This window comes from Nannobrachium achirus (assembly GCF_963921795.1).
Source record: "Nannobrachium achirus genome assembly, chromosome: 2".
Lineage (NCBI taxonomy): Eukaryota > Metazoa > Chordata > Actinopteri > Myctophiformes > Myctophidae > Nannobrachium > Nannobrachium achirus.
Window position 1 is genome coordinate 29,519,038 of NC_137811.1, and position 24,565 is coordinate 29,543,602.

Here is a 24,565-nt window from a genome sequence, read left to right on the forward strand (position 1 = left end):
GTTCCTATTACTAAGTATTTAGTGGGGGAACCCCTTCAAGGAGCCCTGGGGGTCCCCACCTGGACCCCATGTTGAGAACCAGTGCTCTCCCCCAGGGGACCCTTGGACAAGACTAGAGTCTAGTCCAAAGGTCCCTAACTAAATGGCGACCCCCACCCAGACAATGACTCGGAATTGTAGGAGTTGAGACATGATATTTAGTTTGACTTTGTTCCACAGATAAATATTGTGAAAATAGCCGATCAGCAAGCAGATTGTCTATTTTCACAATTGTGCCTCTTTCTTGGGTAATATTTGACAATTTGACAATAGTCTTGTTAAAGTCTTAAGTCCTTAAATTGTCACTTAAGAAATGTGCAGATACCCTGTATACTCATATTGTATGTTGGTTTGTTTACTGTTGAGTGAGAAAACAATGTTGCACAAATCAGTTAGGGAACGATCCCCAGTTTGGGAACCGTTAATCTAGTCTATAGGCACAATCCAGCTGATTTGGACTCATAACAAAATAAGGCTGCAATGGAATGTGATACATGCTTGTTGAAGAGCCAGTCAGTTATCCTGCAGAAACATGAAATCACCATTACTTCAGGCAATATTGTATCCTATTGAATTTGGTGACATCACTTAAAAGTTTGATCACAATAGGATATTTTATTAAGAAGAACATAATGTCTCGATATTGTTGTTTCTCTTACATAATTCAACAATGAGGCTACATCTGTTTTTGGCTTTTTATTTAATCGAGAGCACTCAGGGCAGTGGCTTACTAGTATATCCATGTATATGTCTAGATCTCTAGAATACATATAGACTTGCCATTTCATTCCTAAACCACTTCTTCAACCCTATATCGTTGGCGTCCCTATTCTGCGCATGTCATAAAAGGCGAACATAAAAGCAAAAATAGGTGAACATTCGCTGAAAATGTCTAGTTTCAAAGATAGTTTTCACTACCATTCGTTCCCTCAGTTCATATTGTGGATCTATAGCAGGCTACTAGCACTGCACCTGCACGTACCAACTTTTTTCTTAGGTTGTGCTGATTTAATTTAAGCTTTTGATCAGCTCAGGTAAGGTCTCTTAGAATGGTCCAAGCTAATCATTTGAACAAGATAACCTTAAGTAGTGTGGGCACTCAATCTTCCTTTATCTCTTTATTAATTTGTCAACATTGTGTTTCTCAACCTGATAGCATAGCAGGAGGCTCCACAATTTAATTTGAGTCTGTCTCTCATCTGACCCCTCCCCCTCTCCCCACCCCATTAATCATTAACCAAATGTAGCCCAAATATGGAGTGGGGGTCAGTGCAGACACAGCTCAATAATTAGGGTGTACGTCATTGATTATCCATATTATTTTCCCACAGGGTCTGCACAGTTCTTTGCAGAACGGGCTAAAAAGTAAGCAGACAGATGAGATTGTAGGCTAATTGAAACGGTTGTTCTTTCTGTTTTGTGGCTTTAATACCAACTGACTACACAATGAGAGTATGATGGACTCGAATTGAGTCATATTGAGTCTGGATGTAACAGCTAAGCAAAACAAAACAAAAACCTGAAGCTGGAAAAGCAACTGTGTGGGTTTGCGTGTGCTAGCATGACCTCATGTTTTCATTAGACACTCCACCTCCTCAAAGAACAACGACAACTCTATTGGTTACCATAGCAAGTCATCTTATTTGTTTCTCTGTAGCTTCTAGGCCTACGTGGAATTAATAGCCTACAAGCACGAGTTGTGTACCGTAGAGCTATCCCCACACAATCCTCTGTGCCAACGTTTATTAGAGTCCTTGATTATTAAAGCTGTGCTCACAGTGCTGTGCTCAGTGTGCTGTGTCTGTCAAGGCCAGTAGGTGATGGCAGTTTGAACGGTTGACACCAGAGCATTGTGACATGTCAGCCAGCCAGGAAAGCAAGTCAACCTGGCACCCAGTCAGCCAGTCGTCCACTTCACCACAGAGGCCTGATGTTGTGTATCAGATCTTGCCACTTCCTGTCTCGCTCCGCCGTTGGACTAGGCCCGGGGAACACCCCACAGCACTTGTCATCCTCTCCCTCTTTCTCCCTCAGTCTCTCTCTGTCTCTCTACCCTCTCTCTGTCGCTCACTCTCTCGTCCTACTCTCTCACCCTCTTTTGCAAGTGGAGGCTTGTCTCGAGCCCAAAGGCTACCGTCTATTCCTTTTAAAAGGAATGTTGGCTATTTAATCAGAGGTGCCTCTCCCTGCCTGCCTGCCTCTCTCTCTCTCTCTCTCTCTCTCTCTCTCTCTCTCTCTCTCTCTCTCTCTCTCTCTCTCTCACCCCCCTCTCTCTCACTATTGTTGCAGGCCTACATAAACAGGGGCTAGGGGCAATAGAGTTGATCAGTCACATAGGGTAACCTAGTACTTGTTAGCCTATGTGAGGTCTACCTACCCATTACCGCATTTGATGACACCCATCCGTGGAACGGCCTTCGGGGTGCCCCACAGAACCCTGAAGCTGGCTTCCTTTCCAGGGAAACTAATAATTTACTGTAGTTAGGCCTGGACTTCAAAGGGAGCACAGGTATTCTTCTCTGGCTGCAGTTCGATTGACGTGCAGGCAGCAGATAATGAGAGACAGAGCAGAGAAGGCTAGTCTTCTATATCTGCTGCTGCTCCAGAAACCATGTTTGTTCCTTTGTTGCACAATATGAATGTGTTGTGGTAAATCCCTGCCTTTGGTGAAACGTGATACCTTGAAAGGTGTGTTTGTTTGTGTTTGTGTGCAACCGCACATGCACAGATATTGAAACGGAAAGAGTAGGGGACTGCCCATAAGTCCGAAGGTTCATTAGTCCGAAGGTTCATTAGTCTGAATTTAGTTAGGGTTGCTGAAGTTAAGGTTAGGGTTAGGGTTAGAGTTAGGCATAGTATTCTTAACAAATTCGGACTAATGAACCTTCGGACCAATGCCATGGCACCGAGTCTTAAAGGACATTAGATTTTAGATAGTAATTAGAGAAAAGAAAAGATGAGTGTTAAATGTTTTCATTTACTGCTTTCTATTAGATAGTAATTAGAGAAAAGAAAAGATGAGTGTTAAATGTTTTCATTTACTGCTTTCTATTGTTTTAGTGATTTTAGTATTTTGATTTCAGTGGGTGGGGGCATGCGTACAAGTGGTTAAATATGTATTTTATTTTTTAGACACAATAAGCCAGCAATTTCTTTGTTACTATTTACACCAGCCCCCATGAGTCACATCTGCCCATTAAATATTGCGGTGAATCTTGGGAATAGGCTTATTGTGTCTAAAAAATACATATTTAGCCACTTGCATGCATGCCCCAACCTGGGGGCATGCATGCAAATCAAAATTGTTAAAATCACTAAAAGTTAAATGATGGAAAAGGAAAATGAAAACATTTCAACACTCATCTTTTCTTTTCTCTAATGACTAAAATATGTAACCATTGTTGTAAAAAAACAAAGTTGTCCTTTAAGCCCAAATTCCTAATTTGTGATGTAAATAAAATAAAGAATCACCTCAGACCTCAGTATTACTCTAATAGTGTAATCAGAATAAGCTTTTACTACAGTGCACAGTAAGATTGTCTATTCAGAACATTAATGACCCCTCTGCATTTTGCTTTGGATGATGGTGCAGTTTCTGGCTCAAGGACATTTCAACACATGGCTGTTGATGGGCGTGTTGTGTATCTGTCATGGGAGTTAAACCTTTGACCTTTCGTCTGTAACTCAGATCAGTGGTCCAAAACGCTGCCTCACGACAAACACAAGTTGGCAAAGTGCTGACTGTTGTTTCTTATCAGGAGATACTGTTTGGATTACACACTACAGGCTATATGCAAACTAAAGTTCACTTTGAATAGATCAACAACAAAAAAGGTCTGTTTATAGCAATTATTTTGCCGCAAGCGTGGTTAACCGCCCATTAATGTATTATCACGCTCTTTGGTGCAGGCATACTTATGTGTGCATGCATTTCTGCAGGCCTACAGTGCACAGTTCACACTGTACATGCATGTGTGCACTGTGCAGACCTACGCGGTTTCCCATTGCATGACATTGTTGAGTGCATTCATGTGGCACACAGAGTGATGGAATCAGCTCCCTTACAGGGCAATGTTTTTTCCGCCTTAAGCTAGCTCACAGGTATTCCAGTTTTAACAGACGAAGATCAGTGTGTTCAGCTACTGAACTATGACGGCTTTCTCCGTCCTTCAAGACTGCCATGTGCAACGCTGAATGGTACATTAGAGGCAGGCTCTGAAGCAGTAGCTCTCTGCGATATTTGGGACTCACTACCAATACATTTTTCTATTTGACCAGATAGAAAATTGTGTTCATCTGGCTGCCTACAATGTTGTAGTCTCTGATTAGGTAGCTAGATTGAAAGCCAACACCAGTGTATTCAGTGTTGGAGTTGAACATCTTTGGGCTACAAGGTCATACATATCCTCTCCTGCTTGGGAAAAACTAAATGCACCCCCTGGACATGCATTATAGCACTATTACTATGAGTTTGGTATGGTTTAATTACATTTTAGTTAAGTTAGACACTGCTAGTTTAGACGTGTTTGCTGAGGTTTAATTAATTGGAGTTAAGGATAGATCTGCCTAATTTATCTGTGTCAACCTAGCCCTGCATTTTTGTTTTCATCAAAACCATTGCAGTGGAGATAACGGCTTGGCTCCAAAGAAAGCGACGCAGAAAATAAAACATGCCCAACACAATAACAAAATATGGACCCAAGAAAGGGAGGATTGACTGGTTGAGACATAATCCTCAGTTTATCGTTCCAACATTATTCTCTGGTTTTAACAGAGTTTCACACATACTCCCAGCAGTGCAACGAGTGATGACTGACATCAAAACATCCCTCTCAACCAATCCCTGATGCCATGCTGCTAATGTCGATTCCCCAACACTCCCTGGCTCCCACTGGTCCAAAACACAGACTAAAATACCAGGAATCCCCAACGAGTCATTCTCTCGGCTACAACTCGGCTATGAGTCCTGTGAAATGTCCTGCAATGTGCGATCCCTTATCGGCGATCAATCGTGTAGTGAAAACACGATAACGATATTATGACAGCCGATTTCAAGAAGGAGACTTTTGTAGTGTGAAATACGTTAATGATCCGATGACTTCAATACTTCAATATCACTCATCATTTCATAGCATGCCCAGTGAGTGCATTTACTAATCATCCCTAGATTCCCTACTGCTTACAATGTGGAGAGTGGAAATGTGTGTGCGTTTGCATTTGTCTGTATGAGCGGCGTTTGACGTGTGTATGACACTGTGGACTTGCATGTGTCCGAGAAGTGTGTGTGTGCTCCGCGCGGTGACATCCCTAGACACTGAATCACCTCTTCACTGGCCAGAGGAATGCAACCTAAGTATCTCTATGTGCACGGTAATACTCTCCTATATACCCATACCACCAGCCCAGCCCTAGAATGCAACGTGGGTCTCCTTGTTGTAAACAGGTAGGAAATGGAAAACGTTGCTTCTATCCATCCATCCATCCATCCGTCGGTCCAAGCATGAGTCAGACGGCTGGCTAGAGAACAGAAGGGAGCAAGTGAGACGGGATATAGACTGAGGGAAAGGACGAGAGAATGAGCTCTTTCATTCGAGGGGTCAGGGTGGAAAAAGCGAGGCTAGGCAGCAGAGTCCATGTTTACTCTGGGAGAATTGGAGGGTTGGGGTGAGTGCTGAGGGGGGTGGAGTGTGTAGGGTTAACAATCAGATATATGTGTGTAAGTCTGAAAGTATAGTTTGATTATAAATTAATTGGTTTCTCATAAAAGGAGTATATTATATTTGTTTTGTTGAGTTTCATGAATGTCTTAATGCCCATTACCACATCTGTTTGACTCTCCTGCATTTGAGCGCTACAGCAGTTACTTAACAGTTATCACTCCTGAGATTTTGATATAGGCCTAGAGTCTGACTTGGCTTTTAAGAATGTTGAGTACAATCTGGAGTGCTTTGGGATAAAAATAAGGCTGCAAATTGATGCCTTATTAATAGGCCTAGCCCGTGAAGAATGTTGCATATCTGGATTGCATGGATTAACAATGTCACCGTTGATCGAGGTGTGTACACACATGTGTGTCCTTTGCCGTGTACGTTTGCATGTCTACAGCAGGCGTACTCCCAAGAAGCCCAGATTCTGGGCAAGCTACACCCCTCCCAGAACCTTTTCAGCCTTAACTGGTTTGCATGGTTGAATTTATAACCTATCTGCAAGTGGATGTTGGACACGCGCATAGATAGAACACATGCCTAGCTGAACGAGAAGCACTTCACTCTGTCCCAAATGCTAATCAAAGGCCTCTGTGTTTGGCAATTATCCCTCCACGCGTGTGCACACACTATGCGTGCACACACACACACACACACACACACACACACACACACACACACACACACACACACACACACACACACACACACACACACACACCCTTACAGTACATATGGAAGCGATTAGGCCAAGCTGGAGGTTGACTGTGAGCTGCCAATCCATGCCAGTTGATTGGCCTCCGCCTATCAAATGTTTCCATGAGGCCGTTGACCTCTATGTGGGGACAGAGGGAGACGGGGGTGGGTCGGTGCGGTGGGTGGGATGTCTACTGGAGAGAACGAGAGAGAGATGGAGGGGGAGGTCACTGATGGGATATAGAAGGGGGTGGGTGGGCGGGGGGTTGTAACTCAGGAGATGCCAATGGACTTTGGCGGAAGAGGGCAGAGTTTTTTGGCCATAAGCATCAGGGCAGGCTGACAGAGAGATGTTAGATATAGAAAGCATAAGCAGTGTGTTCAGTTCAGAACTACATGGAGTTATGGAATGGGAGCTTGTTACTCATACAGCCTTCCTTGTTAAGGCAGAAGGCTGGCCTATCCTATAAAGTGCTGTCTGTGGTCCAAAATTGCTTTGCTTGTCTGCTCTACTAAAATCTTACAATAAAATAAAACCTCAAGGGTTCTCCTTGTTTGAAACTTCCTCTCAGAGGAGCTGTGCAAATGGGTGTTGACCTGAACAAACTCTTTAATGCCTTGGCATTCTTTTATTAGCCAGATTAGTCGGTAAGCAGAGAGCGAGAAGGCATGGGGGAGACCCAGAGAGGGTCACGTTGGGATTTACTGATCCTGTTAATTCAAGACATTTACAAACAGACTCTTTTGAAAGTGGAAGAGCCTGGCACACTTACCTATTTAATATGACCAATATGGTCACTTTAGACTTCTTCCAACTGAGCAGGGGGTGGGGATGCACACAGCAAAAAGTGTGTGTATGTGTGTGTGTGTAGGCAGGCAGGAGCAATGAAAGACCTGCCTCTGTTTTACCTACAACTCTGTTGGGGCGTAATCTTATTTTAGCCACTACGTAATGGTCGTTAAATTCCATAATTGGCTCTTGTGTCCTGTCTATGAATGCCCCGCCTGTGTCGGAGTAGTGATCGAACAAACGGCGCTTATTTGAGCTGAAGGTAGCAATAGAAGGAGAGAGAGGAGAAAGTGAAAAACATTTTATTCTTTTTGTAAGGTGAAAAGATGAAACAAGGCCAAGAAGGGATTTTAAAAGGGGGTTGAAACTAAGGTTATATTCCCACTCTTTAGTCGTTCATTCTCAGACCTTTCGCTCCATGGCATGCACACATGTGAATGCCTCTCTTCACACACAACACATTTACTTTCTTAAAGATTTGCGAACCACTTAGTGGTGACTGGTGATTCTTTTCTCTCAATCCGTTCACTGCATCGCTACTTTCTAAAAGGTCAAAGGTCAGCCAGTGCAGTTTGCTTTACTGATATCTGTGAAGCTGATGTTTGCTAACAGTTTCATGGGGAACATCTTCAGGCTATGTTTACTCTCTGTTCATTTCATTAAACATCCCGCAAAGGTTGGCCAATGCCCAGCTTTTCTGGACGGACATACGGACGGATGGACAGACAGACAGACATAACAGACGGATGGACATGCACACAAAGCCAGATGTTTTTGAGCGGTTAGCACTAATCACGAATATACCTTGGAAAAGCGCAGGAGGTGCATGCATCTGCTGCATCAATGGGAGTCGAGCAGTTCAATGTATCTGTCATGTTCTTTAGAGGGAAGTAAAAATCCTTGCATCTCTCGCACGCTGTTATATTTAAGTGAGGGTATCTAATGACTGTGTGCGTCTACTCCTCAGACACCGGCACACCGCCCCTCACCTTATCAAACAGGCTATTTACCATCATGCGTGAATGTCATTATGAATGCATCTGAAATAGACTTTCTCCTGTTGCACGCTATGTGTGAAAGGCCAACACCGGCCAATGTCCAGAGTAGACCTAAATCCCCAGAAGTTTTCCAGTGTTCAAATGAGAAAGCAGCTTATCTCGCCATGTACCAGTGTCCCTTCCAAGAGAGTGTTTAGGGTCCAGGTTTGGTGCGTCTACCTCTCTAGGACACAAGGCTACCGGTAGGCTATTGTTTGATGATAGAAAAGGGCCACAGAGTTAAACACATTTTTGGACACTGCTCCTACAGATTATCCCCTAAAATCACGCAAACCGGTACACAGTCTCTCTACAGTCATGTCATCAAACTGCATCTGTCTCATCTAGCGCCACCATCTGGCCGATTTTTTCAAACACATTTTTGGACACTGCTCCTACAGATTTTGCCCAAAAATCACGCAAAGCAGTACACAGTATGTCTAGAGTCATGTCATCAACAAGGATCTATACCATTTAGCGCCACCATCAGGCCTATTTTTACATGCGACCTGACGGTTGCTTATCTCCCGATTAGGGAGTCTTACTGGTAAACTGGGTACAAAGTAGTATAGTTTGAGTCATTTTAATTAAGGACACAGTATGTATTACAGTATTTGTATCTAGTTATTCTTGATTTTTAACAAAATGATTAGTGATTCCAGTATGTTATAGAGCCATTTTGATGATTGTCAGGAAACTATGAAAAGCTCCACCGGCCGTCTGTCACGTCACCCTTTTGCCCTACTCATATCTCCGCCACCGTTGCCCCTATCCATGCCAAACTTTGCACACACACTCCTTGGCTGCCAAACCACAACCTCCACCCCTCATGTCTCACATGGCCCTCTTCTAGCACCACCATGAGGCAGATTCTTGCAAAACACATTTTTGGACACTGCTCATACAGATTTTGCCCTAAAATCATGCAAAGTGGTACACAGTATCTCTAAAGTCATGTCATCAACATGGATCTGTTTCATTTCCCATATTCTCTCCTTATTGGCTACCATTGCCGGGGACCCCCAGGCGTAACAGTCTAAATATTTTTCTGGGGTTTTGACAATACTTACCTAATTCTGCCACTCTGCCAGATGGTGGTATTGACTGTATGGAGTTCCTCATACAGGCTCCAACCTCCATCTGGAACCGCTCAGAGATTGGCGCTACACGGAACAGTGCCTGGTTCGAACCAATCAGCGGTGGCTACGGGCGGGATGTGAGCGAGACCGGGTGTGACACGATTGAGTTGTAGTTGCACTGTAGTTCTTTAACTACCGGTATTCATCTTTGCCGCTACCACGAGCTGCTGCAATCCTCTTTTTTTCAAATGCACTAGCCTTGCCTCGATCCCCATCGGGGGACCGCGATGTGAAATACATTTGAAAAAAAAGGGTTGCGTTTAGTGTTTACTTTCCTGCTGGCGCAGCTTCTATATGTCATACAGACACGGTATGAGTGGTTGGAGTTAACACACGCACACCCAGACTGCGATAGACAGACGGTCCCATCCAATCACCTGCCAAATAGCTTGAAAAAAGGGATGGCCTTCTTCAGCGGTTAGTCCTGAGCGGTTCCAGATTGAGGCGGTATGAGGAACTCTATATGCCACCATCTGGCGGAGTCGGGTTATGACAATACTGCCCTACAAACCCTATACCAAAGTGCAGTAACTATGTTTTTGGACACACTGACTTAGGGTCGATTCAAACTCCAAAAAGGAGACAAATGTATTTCCATTCAGCTCTGTCCAAAGTTGCAAACTACAATATGGCGTCATTCAGAGGTTCGGGGGGGGGGGGTCGTCACTCGACGTAAGTTTGGCGGTTCGGTGCTGTCGAAATGTCTTCTCATTCATTCAGCCCAGCTTCAAGTTCATATTTTTGGCAGTGAAGACAAGAAAACAAAAACGTTTTCATGCCAAGAAGAACCTCCAGTATTTACAAGCGACTTCGGTGCTAGCTGTTAAGAGAGTATGAATTGACTCTCCCCGATCTACAAGCTCACATGTGCTGCGTCGCGATCCTGTGGATCGGCTAATAAAAGAAAGAAAAAGACTAATGTTCTTGTATGGGGGACCCTGGCACAGCATACCCATGCACGTGTGTATGCATCATTTTGCAATACACACTTAAGTTGTGCACACATCATGCTCACCGTCCAGTTATATAACCTGTGTGGCCAGGCGTACGGTTTTCAGCTGTATTGAAACTAGGGTGACATGAACACAACGCACGCGTTTTATAGACAGACAGCTGAGACGGGGCCTCGGCGGCTGTTTTCAGAGAGGTGCTGATTCAATGTTAGCCATGCTGGCTGCAGACCATTTTGGTCACGGTTGGAGTGCGTCCACCTGCTTTGTGTTTACCACAAAGGAAGCATACATATACTGTAGGTCACAATAGGGCTGCACAGTCCACTGTTGTACAGTAGTATCACAGCTTTAGTTGCCAGTGCCACAGTGAAAGTTGTGGAAATAGCAGATCTACAAGCTCACAACGCACCGCATCGCGAGCTTGTAGATTGGCTATTTCCACTATCAATGTTCTTTTTTAAGTATAACATTTTCAAATATGTCAGTAATTTCTTTGTATATTTAAGTTATGTGTCATGATTGCCATGTGCAACTTCAAAGACTACAAGTCAAACAGAAATGCAATTGTCTACGACAAATACACAATTAAATCGTTAATCGCAATTATTTGATTTTGACATAATATTGGCAATTGTTAACATGCTTAATTATGTTTAAAACACCTGTAAAAAATTACCCCAACATGCAATAAAATATAATTTTCATCACTGCCATATAGAGTAATGATGCGGCCCTAGGCTGTAGCCTTTTGAGATGCAGATCTGTACTTGCTAACTCGTTTCCGGATACTTTAATGCTTGGTAGACATTTATTTCCACAATTTCTCACACCCCTCTTTTCCATAGCCTGGTTTCTCTTTCTTTCCACTGGTATTGCCTCTTTCTTCATTTCCTGCTGCCAGCGGTGTAAAGTAACTAACTACTGTACATTTACTCATGTACGGTATTTCAAACTTTCAGTACTTTCACTAGTAACCAGTGGTGTAAAGTAACTAAGTTCATTTACTTAAGTACTGTACTGAAGTACAGTTGTGAGCTATTTGTACTTTACTTGAGTATTTCCAGTTTTCAGTACTTTTACTTCTACTCCACTACATCTCGGATCCAAATATTGTACTTTTACTCCACTACATTTATTTGAAAACTTTAGTTACTAGTTACTTTGCAAGTATCTTACAATAAATGCGAGAAGTCTCTGCGTGCGTTTAAATTATAATATTATAAAACATACCTAATCCACTTTAGCCCCATTTTATACCCATGGCCATTTGAAAATAGCTGATCTACAAGCTCACAACGCGTCACGTCGCATCGCAACGCGTTGTGAGCTTGTAGATCTGCTATTTTCAAACTGTACTTATTGATGCCAATACGTTTATACTTCTACTCAAGTACATTTTGAATTCTGTACTTCTACTTGTAAGAGTATTTCTATATTGCATTATTGATACTTTTACTTAAGTAAAACAATTGAGTACTTTTTCCACCACTGCTAGTAACCTTAGTTACTAGTTACTACTACTTTTGATTATTATTATAAAACATACATTACCCACTTTAGCCCTACAGTATATACATTTTTGCTATTTGAAAATGGGCTATCTTATACAATTTATTATACATTTGAAAACTTGTGAGTGGCACATTTTGCATAATAAGTACTTTCTACTTCTACTTGGTTTTTAAGTATGTTTTGATACCAATACTTTTTTACTCGAGTATATTTTGAGGGCATGTTCACGCCACTTTTATTTGACCTATGAGGGCGGATTCTGCCCATGCATTTCAATGGGAATGGATCGGTTTGCTCCCAGGGGCGGCAGGGGTAGAGAAACCGTTATTAGAGCACGAAGGGTTCCCGAAGGGTTCCCAGTGAATCCCCTGAGTGAATGTCGAAGGGTCCTTGGGCAAGACTCTGAACCCCTAATTGCTCCCGGTGAGTAGGTTGGTGCATGGTTTCCTCCACCACCGGTGTATGAATGTGTGCGTGAATGGGTGAATGCACAATCTCTGTAAAGCGCTTTGGATAAAAGCGCTATATAAATGCACCATTTACCATTTGCAGTTTTCTGCTCCATTCCCATTGAAATGCATTGGCAGAACCCGCCCTCATAGGTAGAATAAAGGTGCGGTCGTGTGACTATGCCCTAGCAGAGTATTTCTACATTGCAGTATTGATACTTTTACTTAAGTAACAAATGTGAATACTTTTTCCATCACTGCCTCTTTCTTCATTTCCTGCTGCAGTGCATAGTGCATACTGTATGTATGTATGCCGCCCCCCCCTTTCTCATTTCATTTCTCCTACACTCTCCCTCCACGCCCCCTATACCCCTCTCTCTCTCTCCCTTCTAGGCCCCTTCCTCCTTTTTCTTTTCTGTTTAGGCTATAGGGGTTTATATAGACTTGTTAGTAGCAGGCAGACCCAAGTTAAGATTGCAGGCTTTCTACTGAGTTTTTGAACGTGTGTTTGGAAAGTCCATAAAAGAACGGAAAATTAGTTTGGTCATTTCCAAGAAAGTTGCCCTGAACAAAAAGTTCCTGGGATTCCACAAAAGTCTGGAAAAGAGTGTGGCAAAATAATGTCCTGGAAAAGAAAGTGTGGCAAAATATTGCTATTCATTCCAGAAAGGTGTTTCATTTATATTTAGTTTGTGACCAACCAACCATAATATTTGTTTGTGTCAGGACTCGGGAGCCATGGTGTCCAAACTACCATTCGAAATTATCAAGTTATATCCTTCTGTCTTTGTAGACGGACCAAATACTAAATCCCAAGGAATATACCAGTTTTATGATGGATGGTGTGCTTGAGGGTACAGCATGTTTTGTTTATGCATACCTATACTACCTAGTTCATACACTACTGTACATTATCCTGTGTTCATCGTTACAAGTTCCCATACAGTACAATCCAGTGTCCATTTTACATTATTAGTTTGGGATGAAGAGACGGTATGACAGCATGTGCCGTGCTGCACATGGTGTCTTTCACATGCATCCTCTGAGTTTCTCAGTTCCTCATTTTGCTCAGTGTACTCATTATGGTACCAAGTTAACTTCCTCTTCAGACTTGCTCGGTGTGACTCTCCGAGGCATTTGGCAGCGTGTAGGTGTCTTCCATGTGTCGAACTCTGTGCCAGGTTTCACATAACTTCAGTCTCGCTTTTTTCTTTGTCCTTTTTCTCTCTCTCTCTCTCTCCCTCTGTCTCCGTGGCTCTCTCTCACTCGCTCTCTTTCTCTCTCTCTGTCACACACACTCTCTCTCTCGACCTGACTCTTGCAGATAGGTCGAACAGGAAATGGTTCTGATAGCTTCCTGAGGAAATTACACCCACTTCCTGTCTGTGCGTCTCCCCATTTGCCCCACCCCACTCCTCCACTTCTTTCTTCTTCTTCTGCTCGGGCGCCTTTTTACGGGGCAGCCATCAGAGAAGGAGGACCCTAGAGACCCTCCCTCCCTCCTCCAGTTGCTGTTAATGGGGCCTTGCTCTGATGACAGACCCAGATAAACAACAGCATAAACATGGCATGATGCGGCCATTAGCTGCTGTGCTATTTTAGGAGCATGCGTTCACAGTGCAGTGGCATATAGAGGACAGGACATAGGCTATTGTGGCCCGGATGGAACCAGAGAACAGTGACCTATGCTTATACAATGGACGTCTGTGGGGCCAGGTGCACCTAGAACTTGAGAATGAATGTAGCTATTTGTTTTTTGTTTGTTTTTTAACATCCATGTTTTCAGAGGAGGCGTTGGTTTCTGTCCAGCACACAAACATAACACTTGATGCGTTCGAAATGACCACAGTGCAGACATGATTGTTCAATAATAAAACATAAAAAGATATTTAGGCTATGTTAAGGTGTGTGAACTAGTCTGGACTGGCTGCTCAACTTTAAAATGCTGTTTTGCAATGCTTTGGATCTGAGTTAATAAAACTTGATTAAGACCAACTGTGGTGCCAGTCAGCTGCCACCATTTGATAATCACAGAGTGGCGTTGGCACCGCCGATGGGATGTTCTGCATAGTTGGTCCTGGGCCCGGAACGGATTCCTCCACAATTAATTCCCACACGGCCTCTTTAAAGTTATCGTGATGTCATTCCAGGAACGTGATTGACAGGTGTGGGCCCCTCCCACTGCGGGCGGCATGGACGGCGACGACTTCGTCGGGGTGAGGTCACGTTCTGACTGCTCTGAATCCTGCTCTCTCATTGGTCGACGTGGCCGTCGCCTCGCAGCGGCCGATTATTTAAAAAAATGCTTTCACAATGGGTTTGGGGGCTTAAAACGCAGGGGTGGCGTAACAGTGACTTGGTTGGTATTTGTAGATGGCATGGCCTCTGACTGACCTGGTGGAAAGATGAAATGTCACAATGTGCCACGACTTTGTCTGAGGGTTTTACCTGAAGAGGAAGGAGAGTAGGGATGGGACGATAATCTTTTATCGTGATAAAAAACACTCACGATAATCGTATGGAGGAGATTTTAATTTATCGTGAAATCGTCCTCCGTCATGCACTGGCATCAAATCACCTTTTATTTGCCGAGCTGCACATCCGGTACCACTTAAACCCTCTATTGTTATAACGTACTTATAATATATGTACTTGATACCGTTTTTTTTCCCACTCTCTATCAAATGTCTTTGCCAAAAAATAGCCGCTCTACAAGCTCACAACACAACGCGTTGTGAGGTTGTAGATCTGCAATTTTTTGGCAAATATTCCGCCCTAGGATGATAATGGATGGTTTGATTATAGCGATAATATCGTAAATCGAGAGAGGGCCTACAGTATGTAACAGGTGGTGATGTTGAGCGCTGGTTTACAGTACGTGGCGCTAGTCAGCAGAGACAGGAATGTGGTTGTAGAGTCCAGTTGTCACTGAACACACACGTGCACACACATACCGGCTAGTTCCTGGCACTCGCAGTCTCGCATATTCGGGGCACACGCACACGCGCACACAGGCGTGCACACAAATACCACACAGACACACAAAGGCACATACGCTTGATAGCTATCATTAGATTGATGCCACCTGACACCTAGTTAGCAGTGGAATGTGATGTGGTGGGGTGGACAAGGGGGCTACAGCTGCCGACTCCCAGGAGCTGCTCTCTCTCTCTCCCTCCCTGCGCTTCTGGCCCTTCAGGCCTTGTTATAATAGTCGACCTCCTCTTATCTTCACACTAGAGCTAGCTATAGGCCTTGTTCTCAGCTAAAGTCATTTTTGTGACTTGCACCTTTCCTTCAAAACCACACTCAAAGAGGTTCGAACCAACGCCGAATGTCAGAACAGTGTTTCTCAAACTTTCACATTTCAAGGTCTCCCGTTAACTGTGGCAGTGTACAAATGGAACTAACGGGTCCATTTGGTTCCATTTGTACACTGTAGAGTTACAGACTTGTATGGGTCAATTTAGACCCTCCTAAAGGAGTCCCTGGAATCCACTTTGAGTTAGAAAGTGAAGTGAAGGTTTCAGCTACACAATTTAACCACAGTATGCTGGCAGACTGGTACACTACAATATTTAGTCACTTTTAGTCCGCATGCATGTTGACAAGACATGTAGGTGCATTGATATGAATTTAAAATAGCTGTCATTGATTGGCGTGATTCTTGGTTTAGCTAAATACGTGTTCATGACAATAAGCAGAGAGAAGATGAGTGCCGCACAAGGCTTATTTATTACTGCTATCCACTCTCTCTTGAACTGTGCCATATGCTGGAACACACCACTTGTCTGCGTTGCCAACTTCTGGGAAGGGGACGCTCCTAGTATATACACCCTCCCATCTAAGAACCACACTACAGTAACCTTGTACTGGAGCAGATCCCCTCCCCCTTATGTGGACATGGGCTGACCTCCATAATACAGGCCAACTTCCTTCTAAGAAACCACAATTAACTCAGCTCCTACTATAGGCCTGCCGGTTTAAGGCTCAGAGTATGAACGTGCATTGCTCTGAGAACAACCGAGACGGTACAGTAATTGGCTTCAGCATCTTCCATAATGAGGACACCACTATTTCCGTGTTCTGTCACTGCTCACTGGCTTAGCAGTGTGGAGGTTTAATGACAGCGCAAGACTAACTTACTGTCTTGTTTACCTGTATTTAACCAGGCACAATATTAAGAATACATTCTTACATACAGTGTACGGTACTGGGTGTGAGCGCTTGGGAAGTGCAAATAAATAAAAACGTATGAAGAAAACCATTAAAAACTAAACACATTTCACCTTTCCACCAGAAAACGTCATGGGGTCAGTGTGTCTACACAGCTAGTCGGTCACTATGGGCGTTATCATTGTAATGTTTCTGACATCAACTGAACGTTGTGGTTGCTGCTGTTCTTGATAAGGTACCGTTGGTTTGTTGGGAGGGTTGGTGGTGGTGAGGGGGCATGGCTGACAACTAACTGTGTGTGTGCGTGCGTGCGTGCGTGCGTGCGTGTGTGTGTGTGTGTGTGTGTGCATGCATGTGTGCGTCCAGATGTGCAATGCATGCATGGATACTGGCCCATGTGTGCCTGTTGTGTTAACCCCTCCCACACATGTAGTTCTAACACTGGCTTGTCTCAACTCCCAGGCAGCCCACTGGTGCTGGCTATGAATGAACACATTCTCTCTCTAGTCTAGTTATTCTCCCCGTGTCTTTCACTCGCACTCCATTCTCTCTCTTTTTTCCCGGCCGCCCCCTCCACCTTCCTTTCCCGTTACACGGTTTCACCTTGACCTCAGGGGTCTTGTTCAATTCTTACACCTCCTCCGGGGTCGACGCATACACTGTATTAAGGCTGTGATATACTGACTGTACTCTGTAAAGGTCTACACACACACACACGCACGCACACACACGCGCACACACACATGCGCGTGCGCGCGCACACACACTCTTCTGTTCTCCAATCACAAGGTGCTTTTTTCAGATATCACAATTGTACTGATAACACACGAACGCACACGCACACATCATGCAATTTATATGAGAACATTGTGTTTACTTACATTGATTTGCTTTCCGTTAAACTCTTGACACAATCTGTAACCACCACCAAGTTAACCAAAGTCTTATCTATATAACCTTATCCTAAAAATAACCATATGCCTGAAGTTGGCGAGGTCTGGATTGGCAGTGACCATGTCCAACTTCTGCAAGTGTTCTGTTCTTTTATGGAGAGTAAAAACACGTGCACAACAGTCTCACCCAGGTTTTTATATACATATATGACTAAATGCTACTGTGCATACGTTCTTAGTTATTCCTTGGCCTTGTGACACGCAACGGTGAGTGTTTTACATTGGGGTTGTGTGCGCGTGCATACATACACGTGTATGACTGTTTGGTGTTCCCTGGTGGCGGCTCAGTGTCTGTGGCTTTTTAAAAGGCAGAATACAAGGACTGCGTTGTTTGTGTGTCTATGTGTGTTTGGGGCACTTCTTGGCTCGCTCCTCTCCCACTTCCATCACTTCCAGCAGGCCTCCTGCACCTTGATTTCCCTGAAGCATGAACTTTTCTATTTCACAGAGAGACTTCAAAAGGGATGAGGGCGGCTTGAGCCCTGCGTATTTATGGCCTGGAATTTCTAAAACAAGCTGTCTATGGGAGAACCTTCCTGCAAGTGTGTGTTATTGAACCAAGTTTGAAATAGTTTTCTGGAAAACAATCCCCAGAGGCTAAATATGGCCCAAATCCCAAGAAAGCTCAGATCAGGGGGGAAAAAAGAGAAGAATAAACATTTTGCAATGCGGCACTCAGCGTTGGGCCATTTCCCCTGAGTGCAAATACTTATCTCCCCTCGCTCTCCAAGCTACGCTCCCCTGTGGCCTGAGGGTAGACAACTTAGAGCATTGAAACAACATCCCTTCCTTTAATGAATGTGTCCAAATTATTTCGTGAAACCAAAACCAATTCCGTCTCCATAATCACATTCCCAGTCATCTGATTGTTGCATTCAAGGGGATGGTGTTGGAAATGAGCCAATGTCTACCTACGTATGTAGATGAGATGTGTGTAGTTGAGCTGCATGGCTCATCACCTGTCACTTGGGCTGTCTGGTCGTGTGTTTCAGCCCAAGTGTGTATATGGTGTTCTGCTGGGGGAATGTGCAGCAAGAGTGACACTGGTTCAACCAACAAGATTTTGAATGCATAATCAAGAAAGAGAAAATATAATGTAGTTTCTATTGGTGAATATTCAAGTTCACATGCTTCTCCCTGGCTGCTGTTTGATGCCTCTCTACCGGGTCCAGCTCATAGGAATTGGACTTTACTACCACAGGACCAGTTGTCTGTGCTCAGACTGTTGGCTGTTTGGTTCTAACTCAGTGATAGCAGGTGTGTCTGTCTGTCTTACTCCAGGTCAACAGACTGGGTGGTGGTGGGACATTGTGATAGATTTCCTTTCTTCCTTCCTTTTTGCTCTTTGCTGTAGGTCGGATGTTTTGTTTTTGTTTGCTGCAGCTCTTTTTCTGTGGGAAATGTCTATACACGCTTATATGTGAAAGCTTATCTTCTCCTTTTCTTTCCTGTGCAGTGGGGTCATAGCTTTAACTCAGCCATGCCCATCATCGGGGCTGAGGATGAAGACTTTGAGAACGATGTGATGATAGAGGAGCAGTGTCCGGCCTTCAACAACATAGAGAAGCTGAAGGGACGGCCCACCCACCTGCTGGTCTTCCTGCAGCATGTCATGCTGCAGTTTGACTGCTCTCCCCTGGTGAGAAGAACTACCACTCCCACAATGCAATGCAACTCACAGTTTAACCTCTTTAACCCTGGTTGGTGTCATTGGAGGCAAACAAAATAATACATACAAATATATCGTCGTTGTCGGGTGGAAACCTTGTATGTCGCCGTTCGTTTTGTATTTATCATTTTAAAAAATATTTAAACTAGTGAAAACAGCCGATCGGCGTTGTGTGCTTGTAGATCTGCTATTTTCACTAGTCTTGTATGATGAAGCAGTGCTTTACTTCACGAAAAAACGTACACATTAGAAACTTGGAGATTTCTTCCTGACAGTGACGATATTTTGAATTATTTTCTTTTTCCTTTTCTTTTTTTTAAATGTCAGATCTGCCTTTTTTTAATCATTTACGTGGTTACGTGTGCGAGGGAGGTTGTGTGTCTGTGTTTGTTTGTACTTAATGTCCAGTTGTGATATAAAGCATGCTCTCTCCCTCTATTCTGCATGCAGCCACAGTGACCCGCCCAGGTACTGTTACTATCCCTCCACAGCAGCAAACCCCCCCCCCCCCCCCCCCCGCCACACACACACACCCCCAACCCATTTCCCCTCTCCCCTTGTGAGTGTTCACGTAGAGGCTTGACGTCCATCACCATGTTAGTAAACAGCCCGATGAAGGCAAACAGCAGAAACTGTAATAACAAGCCAAACCAAAAAAAAAGGCGTAAAAGTAATCCTGCTGTCCCGTCATACGTATTGCTGGTGGAGATGTGGACATTTTTATTTTGTTGAAATGGAAACTCATGTCCTCTACTTCTATCTTTAAAAGCACACCAAAAACTAGTTCCTGCTGTTTGTCTTTGAAGGACAGTGTATTTCTGATATTGTTTCGTGTCTGTGAATAGCCTATATCGATTCGGTATGGTTCCAGTGTCGAGCATTGTTAGTATTGTGGTTGGATTAGGCCTTTTGCCCATATTGCCATCCTCACCTTTTGATGTGTGTCCATTGTCTTACCAAAAAAAACATTGTTTTTTTTGTCCTCTGTCTAACTTGATTATTGACATTTGAAATGGTTCAATTAAAAGGTTAAATTCATGCTTCAACAACCTCACCAGGCTTCTTCATCCTCATTCATTTCTCTGGCAGTCATTGTTTCTTGTATCTGTTCTCTCTCTCGCTCTCTGTCTCTCTCTCTTTCTCACACTCAGCTGTGTTACCTCCATGCTGAGCTCTTCAAGACTCACAATTCCAAAGAGACCAAGAAGTACTTTGTGGAGTTCTACAACACCTTCCTGGACAAGGGTGCAGTAAGTACACGCAACAGAGGCAGGAAGCTCACTATTGTATCGCGCCACAAGCTCTCCTAAATTGGTGAACTGTGCAAAATGTTCAAAGTCACTTTATTCTGTATTCATCACCAACCTACAGCAGTTCCTGCACTTGTAGGGAGATCCTGTATGAAGACTGTACTCACACAATTACGTTTACTGTTTCACCCAACAGATGGACTAGTGACTCGTCGGATGGCTCTGATGAGCACAATTTTGACACACAGACCCGTAGAGAGTTGAATCAGTTACACAGGGTTCCCACGGTCATGAAATTCCTGGAAATATTTTGAAATTATAAAACTATTTTTCCAGAACTGGAAAAGTTTTGGAATTTATCAAGGGTCCTGGAAGGTCCTGAAAGAAATAGCTATGCATTGTCTTTGGTTATTGATTTTGTTAATACCTCTGAAATTACAAATTAAACATGGGCCAAATTGTCAAATATTAGATGCAGAAATTGTGAAAATAGCCGATCTACATGCTCACAACGCCTCGCAACGCGAGGCGTTGTGAGCATGTAGATCGGCTACATGTAGATCGAGCATGTAGATCGGCTACATGTAGATCTGCTACTTTCGCAATAGAACCGCGTTATACAAAATTCCTCAACTCCTTAGTGCTCGTCAGAGTGCCGGGTCCCCAGTTAAAACATGAATATTTCGGGGGTCACAGCCTGAAAAGGTTGAGAACCACTGCTGGCATACACTACCTGTCTTTGGGCATTGCGCATCGGAGTAAGTGACCTGTTATTGAGCTGAATTATTGTTATATAGTCCTGGAAATTGGGTTAAATATTCTGGAAAAGTTTTGGAAAGGGTTTGGAAATTAATTGGTAAAAATGTGTGGGAACCCTGGTTACATTCCGATGACCAGATGGCCTCTCTATCCACTGAACAACGGCTGCCCTAAGTAGACCAGTACTAGAGTAGATAGGATGTCTTCCTGCCATCCTAGTTATTTGGTGTTTTCTTAGGAGTTCTATTTACTTTTCCCGCTTAGCCTGTTGTTTGTTGACTAGGGTTCGTGCTGCTGCTACCACTGATCTTTACGCCTTTATAAGAGCATCTTTTACAATGGCCAAGTTGTTCATTGTAATTGCTTTACCGATCCACATTTTGTAGCACAATGGGCCAATTCCTGCTATCATAGCTTAAGATTAGGGCTGTTCAACATAAACAATTCGTACTTGGACACTTATTTTGATAAGCAGCCATTATATAGCCATTTTATGAAATACAATATATTATTAGCTTTTTGTTTTACCTGTGAATTTCTACCTTTTTTAGATTTTGAGACACTTTAATTTGCTGTACAATAGTAGATTGTAGGGTAATAAATCCCAATGATGGGCTTCCCAGTTCCACTGTTACCCAATCTCTCTGTGTGTATTGTATTGCCACACTCCCAGGGGTGTCGCACCAAATTCTGGGCCCTGGGTACAAGGATTCCCTGCGGGCCCCCCGTGAATATTCTTCGTAGGGGGAGGGGATTTAACCCATTTAGACTGGGAATGCATTATTGTCTCCACCAGCCGAAGGCTTGGGGGAGAGTATGTTTTCCCCTCCGTCCGTCCGTGTGTCCGTCCGTCCGTGTGTCCGTCCGTCCGTGCGTCCGTCCGTGCGTCCTCGCAGTTTGTGTGCAGCTAATCACAGTCACCGTTAGCCCGGTCGCTGCCAAAGTGAGCACACACATTCCCTGGATGCCAATCTAGAACCTCTGCCCTAAATGTTTCAAATGGGCTTTTTCTAGCGCCACCTAGTGGCCGATGTTTGCAAGACACATTTCTGTGCACTACTCTTACAGATTTTGTCCAAAAATCCTACAAATCGGTAGGCAGTATCTCGACAGTCATGTGATCGACACGGATCTGTCCGATTTTGCATATTCCATCCTGATTGGCTAAGATTGGCTTCCAAAGTTTGTAGGATTGAGCCGTTTTGAACAAAATGCCTCAAATCCCAAACTTAAAGTGCAATTATCATGAAATCGCGCACATACGTTCCCACTAGGCCGAGGAAGAAATGCCACTTAATTTTTTTTAAATCAGCCTCATGGTGGCGCTATAACAGGCCGATTTGTGGTTTTACCTATAACTCCACCGATCAGTTTCAAACTTTGTAAGCGCACTCCCTAGAGGCTAAGGATAAACCTTTGCCCTGCATTTTTCACATCAGCCTTTTATAGCGCCACCTTTGGGCCGACTTATGTAAAACACATTTTTGGATATTACTCCTTGAGATTTTATGCAAAAATCACGCAAATCGGTACACAGTATCTCTATAGTCATGTGATCAAGTCCGATCCGTCTGATATTTCATATTCCATCCTGATTGGCTAATATTAGCTTCCAAAGTTTGCAGGATTGCTCCGTTTTTGAACAAAATGCTTCAAATCATCAACGCAGCTTGCGATTACTGTGAAATTTGCCACAGAAATTCCCACTAGGTCAAGGAACAAATGCTACCTTTTTTCACATTGGCCTGTTATAGCGCCACCAGCAGGTAGACTTTAGCAAAACACATTTTTGGAACACAATGCTTCAAATCATGCATGCAGCGTCCGATTTCCATGAAAGATCTATGGTGAAGAACATATGCCACCCTTTTTACATTGGCCTATTTTACAGTAGCACCACCAGGACACACGGCCTGGTGGAGACCTGTGCTCGGAAGAGCACTGCTTCTAGTTATGCATTATTTTGTGCTTTAACTATTGAAAAATAGCAGATACAGTATACACAGTGCGGCACCGAGTGCCGCGCTGCGAGCTTGTAGATCTGCTATTTTTTAAAAATCGTGAACATTTGTGCAAGTCTTTCAATATTTCAAATCCTTCTAAGGTTTTTTGAAAAAACCTATGTTTCTATGTCAGTGGTGCTCAAAACCTTTCATGTGAAGGACCCCCAAAACGATACATTTAAAAAAATACACATATTCAAAGATTTGCACACATTTTCACGACATTTCAAAAATAGCAGATTTATAAGCTCGTAGTGCGGCACTCGGTGCCGCGCTATGAGCTATTTTTCAATAGCTAAAGTATAAAATAATTAAGGCCCCTCCACCTTGGGCCCTAGTAACTCAGTCCCCCCCCCCCTTGTGACGCCCCTGCACACTCCTGAATTTGAGGGAGGCGTGTCTGCTCTCTGTTCTTGACTTGTTTAATCTTTTGGCTGTGTACATGGAGGCCAAAAAATCCCATATTGCAGCCTTTGTGATATACAGTAGATTTCTGATTTTTTTGTTTTGCAATATCGTTATGGATTGGATTCAATATATATTGTTTTAGCTCTAGTTCTATGGGCCAAAGGCTCAGATAGTGGGGGAGAGGCAGTTAAGATTTCTCAAAGGGTTTTGAGTAAAATGGTGACGTCCCTCTTGGTATTTTAATTTCACTACAATTAATTTTCACTTAAAAGCACAATGTGTCAACCGTTTATTTTTTCAGTTTTCGCCACCTAGTGGCGGAAAAGATTTACCTCTGGGAACTCAGATTGACCGTTTATTAACAGTCTACATGCAAACTTGGTACAAAAAAAAGTACAAATATCAGACACTACTTTTGTATTTTAATTTCGCTACACTTAAACCACACTGTACTAAAGTACAAATGTCGGACGTTTATTATGAACAGGCTACTCTTAAACTTTTTGTAACATATGTCGTTTTTAGCTAAATTAAAATGCCAAGCAGTGTTTAATTTCTTATCTTATTTCTCATGAGTGACACCGCGTGCTACTGCGTCCTAAGCCATTTTACTCCAACCAGTTTAAAGAACTCTGAAGTTTAGAGAACTCTGATGTGCACTCGTGGGGGGGGGGGGGGGGGGTGGATCCACTGTGTGTAAACAGCTTGTGTGTGTGTGTGTGCGTACACTTGGATGTCGATGTGTTTGCGAAGTCATTCGCCCCGACCGCTGGCTGTTTGTCTGCCCTCCCTGTTTGTTCTCGCTTTGTGTTCAGTTCATCTCTTTACCGCTGTTGTCCTCGCTCCTGGATCTCTCTCCGTCTTTCACTTTCCCATCAGTCTGCTGTCTGCACACCTGCCCTAAGTCAACTCCCCAGGTTGTCTGTCTCTTAAGACAACTTGTGTTGTGTGCTCCCTTCACCCCGTCTATCAACCCCTCTCTGTCAGACCTCACCACTTCCTGTCGGGATCGTGGGAAAGCCCTTAA

At 43.6% G+C, this 24,565-nt stretch overlaps 1 protein-coding gene across 1 annotated transcript in view; it reads left to right on the forward strand.

Moving 5' to 3' along the window:
• The window catches only part of arhgef1 (Rho guanine nucleotide exchange factor (GEF) 1), a 60,728-nt gene that overhangs the window by 1,782 nt on the left and 34,381 nt on the right, over positions 1–24,565 (forward strand). The window contains exons 2-3 of the mRNA XM_080754389.1: positions 18,906–19,088; positions 20,270–20,368. Coding sequence (XP_080610515.1) covers positions 18,930–19,088; positions 20,270–20,368 — 258 coding nt within the window. The 5' untranslated portion in view covers positions 18,906–18,929. The remainder of the gene's footprint in view (positions 1–18,905; positions 19,089–20,269; positions 20,369–24,565) is intronic.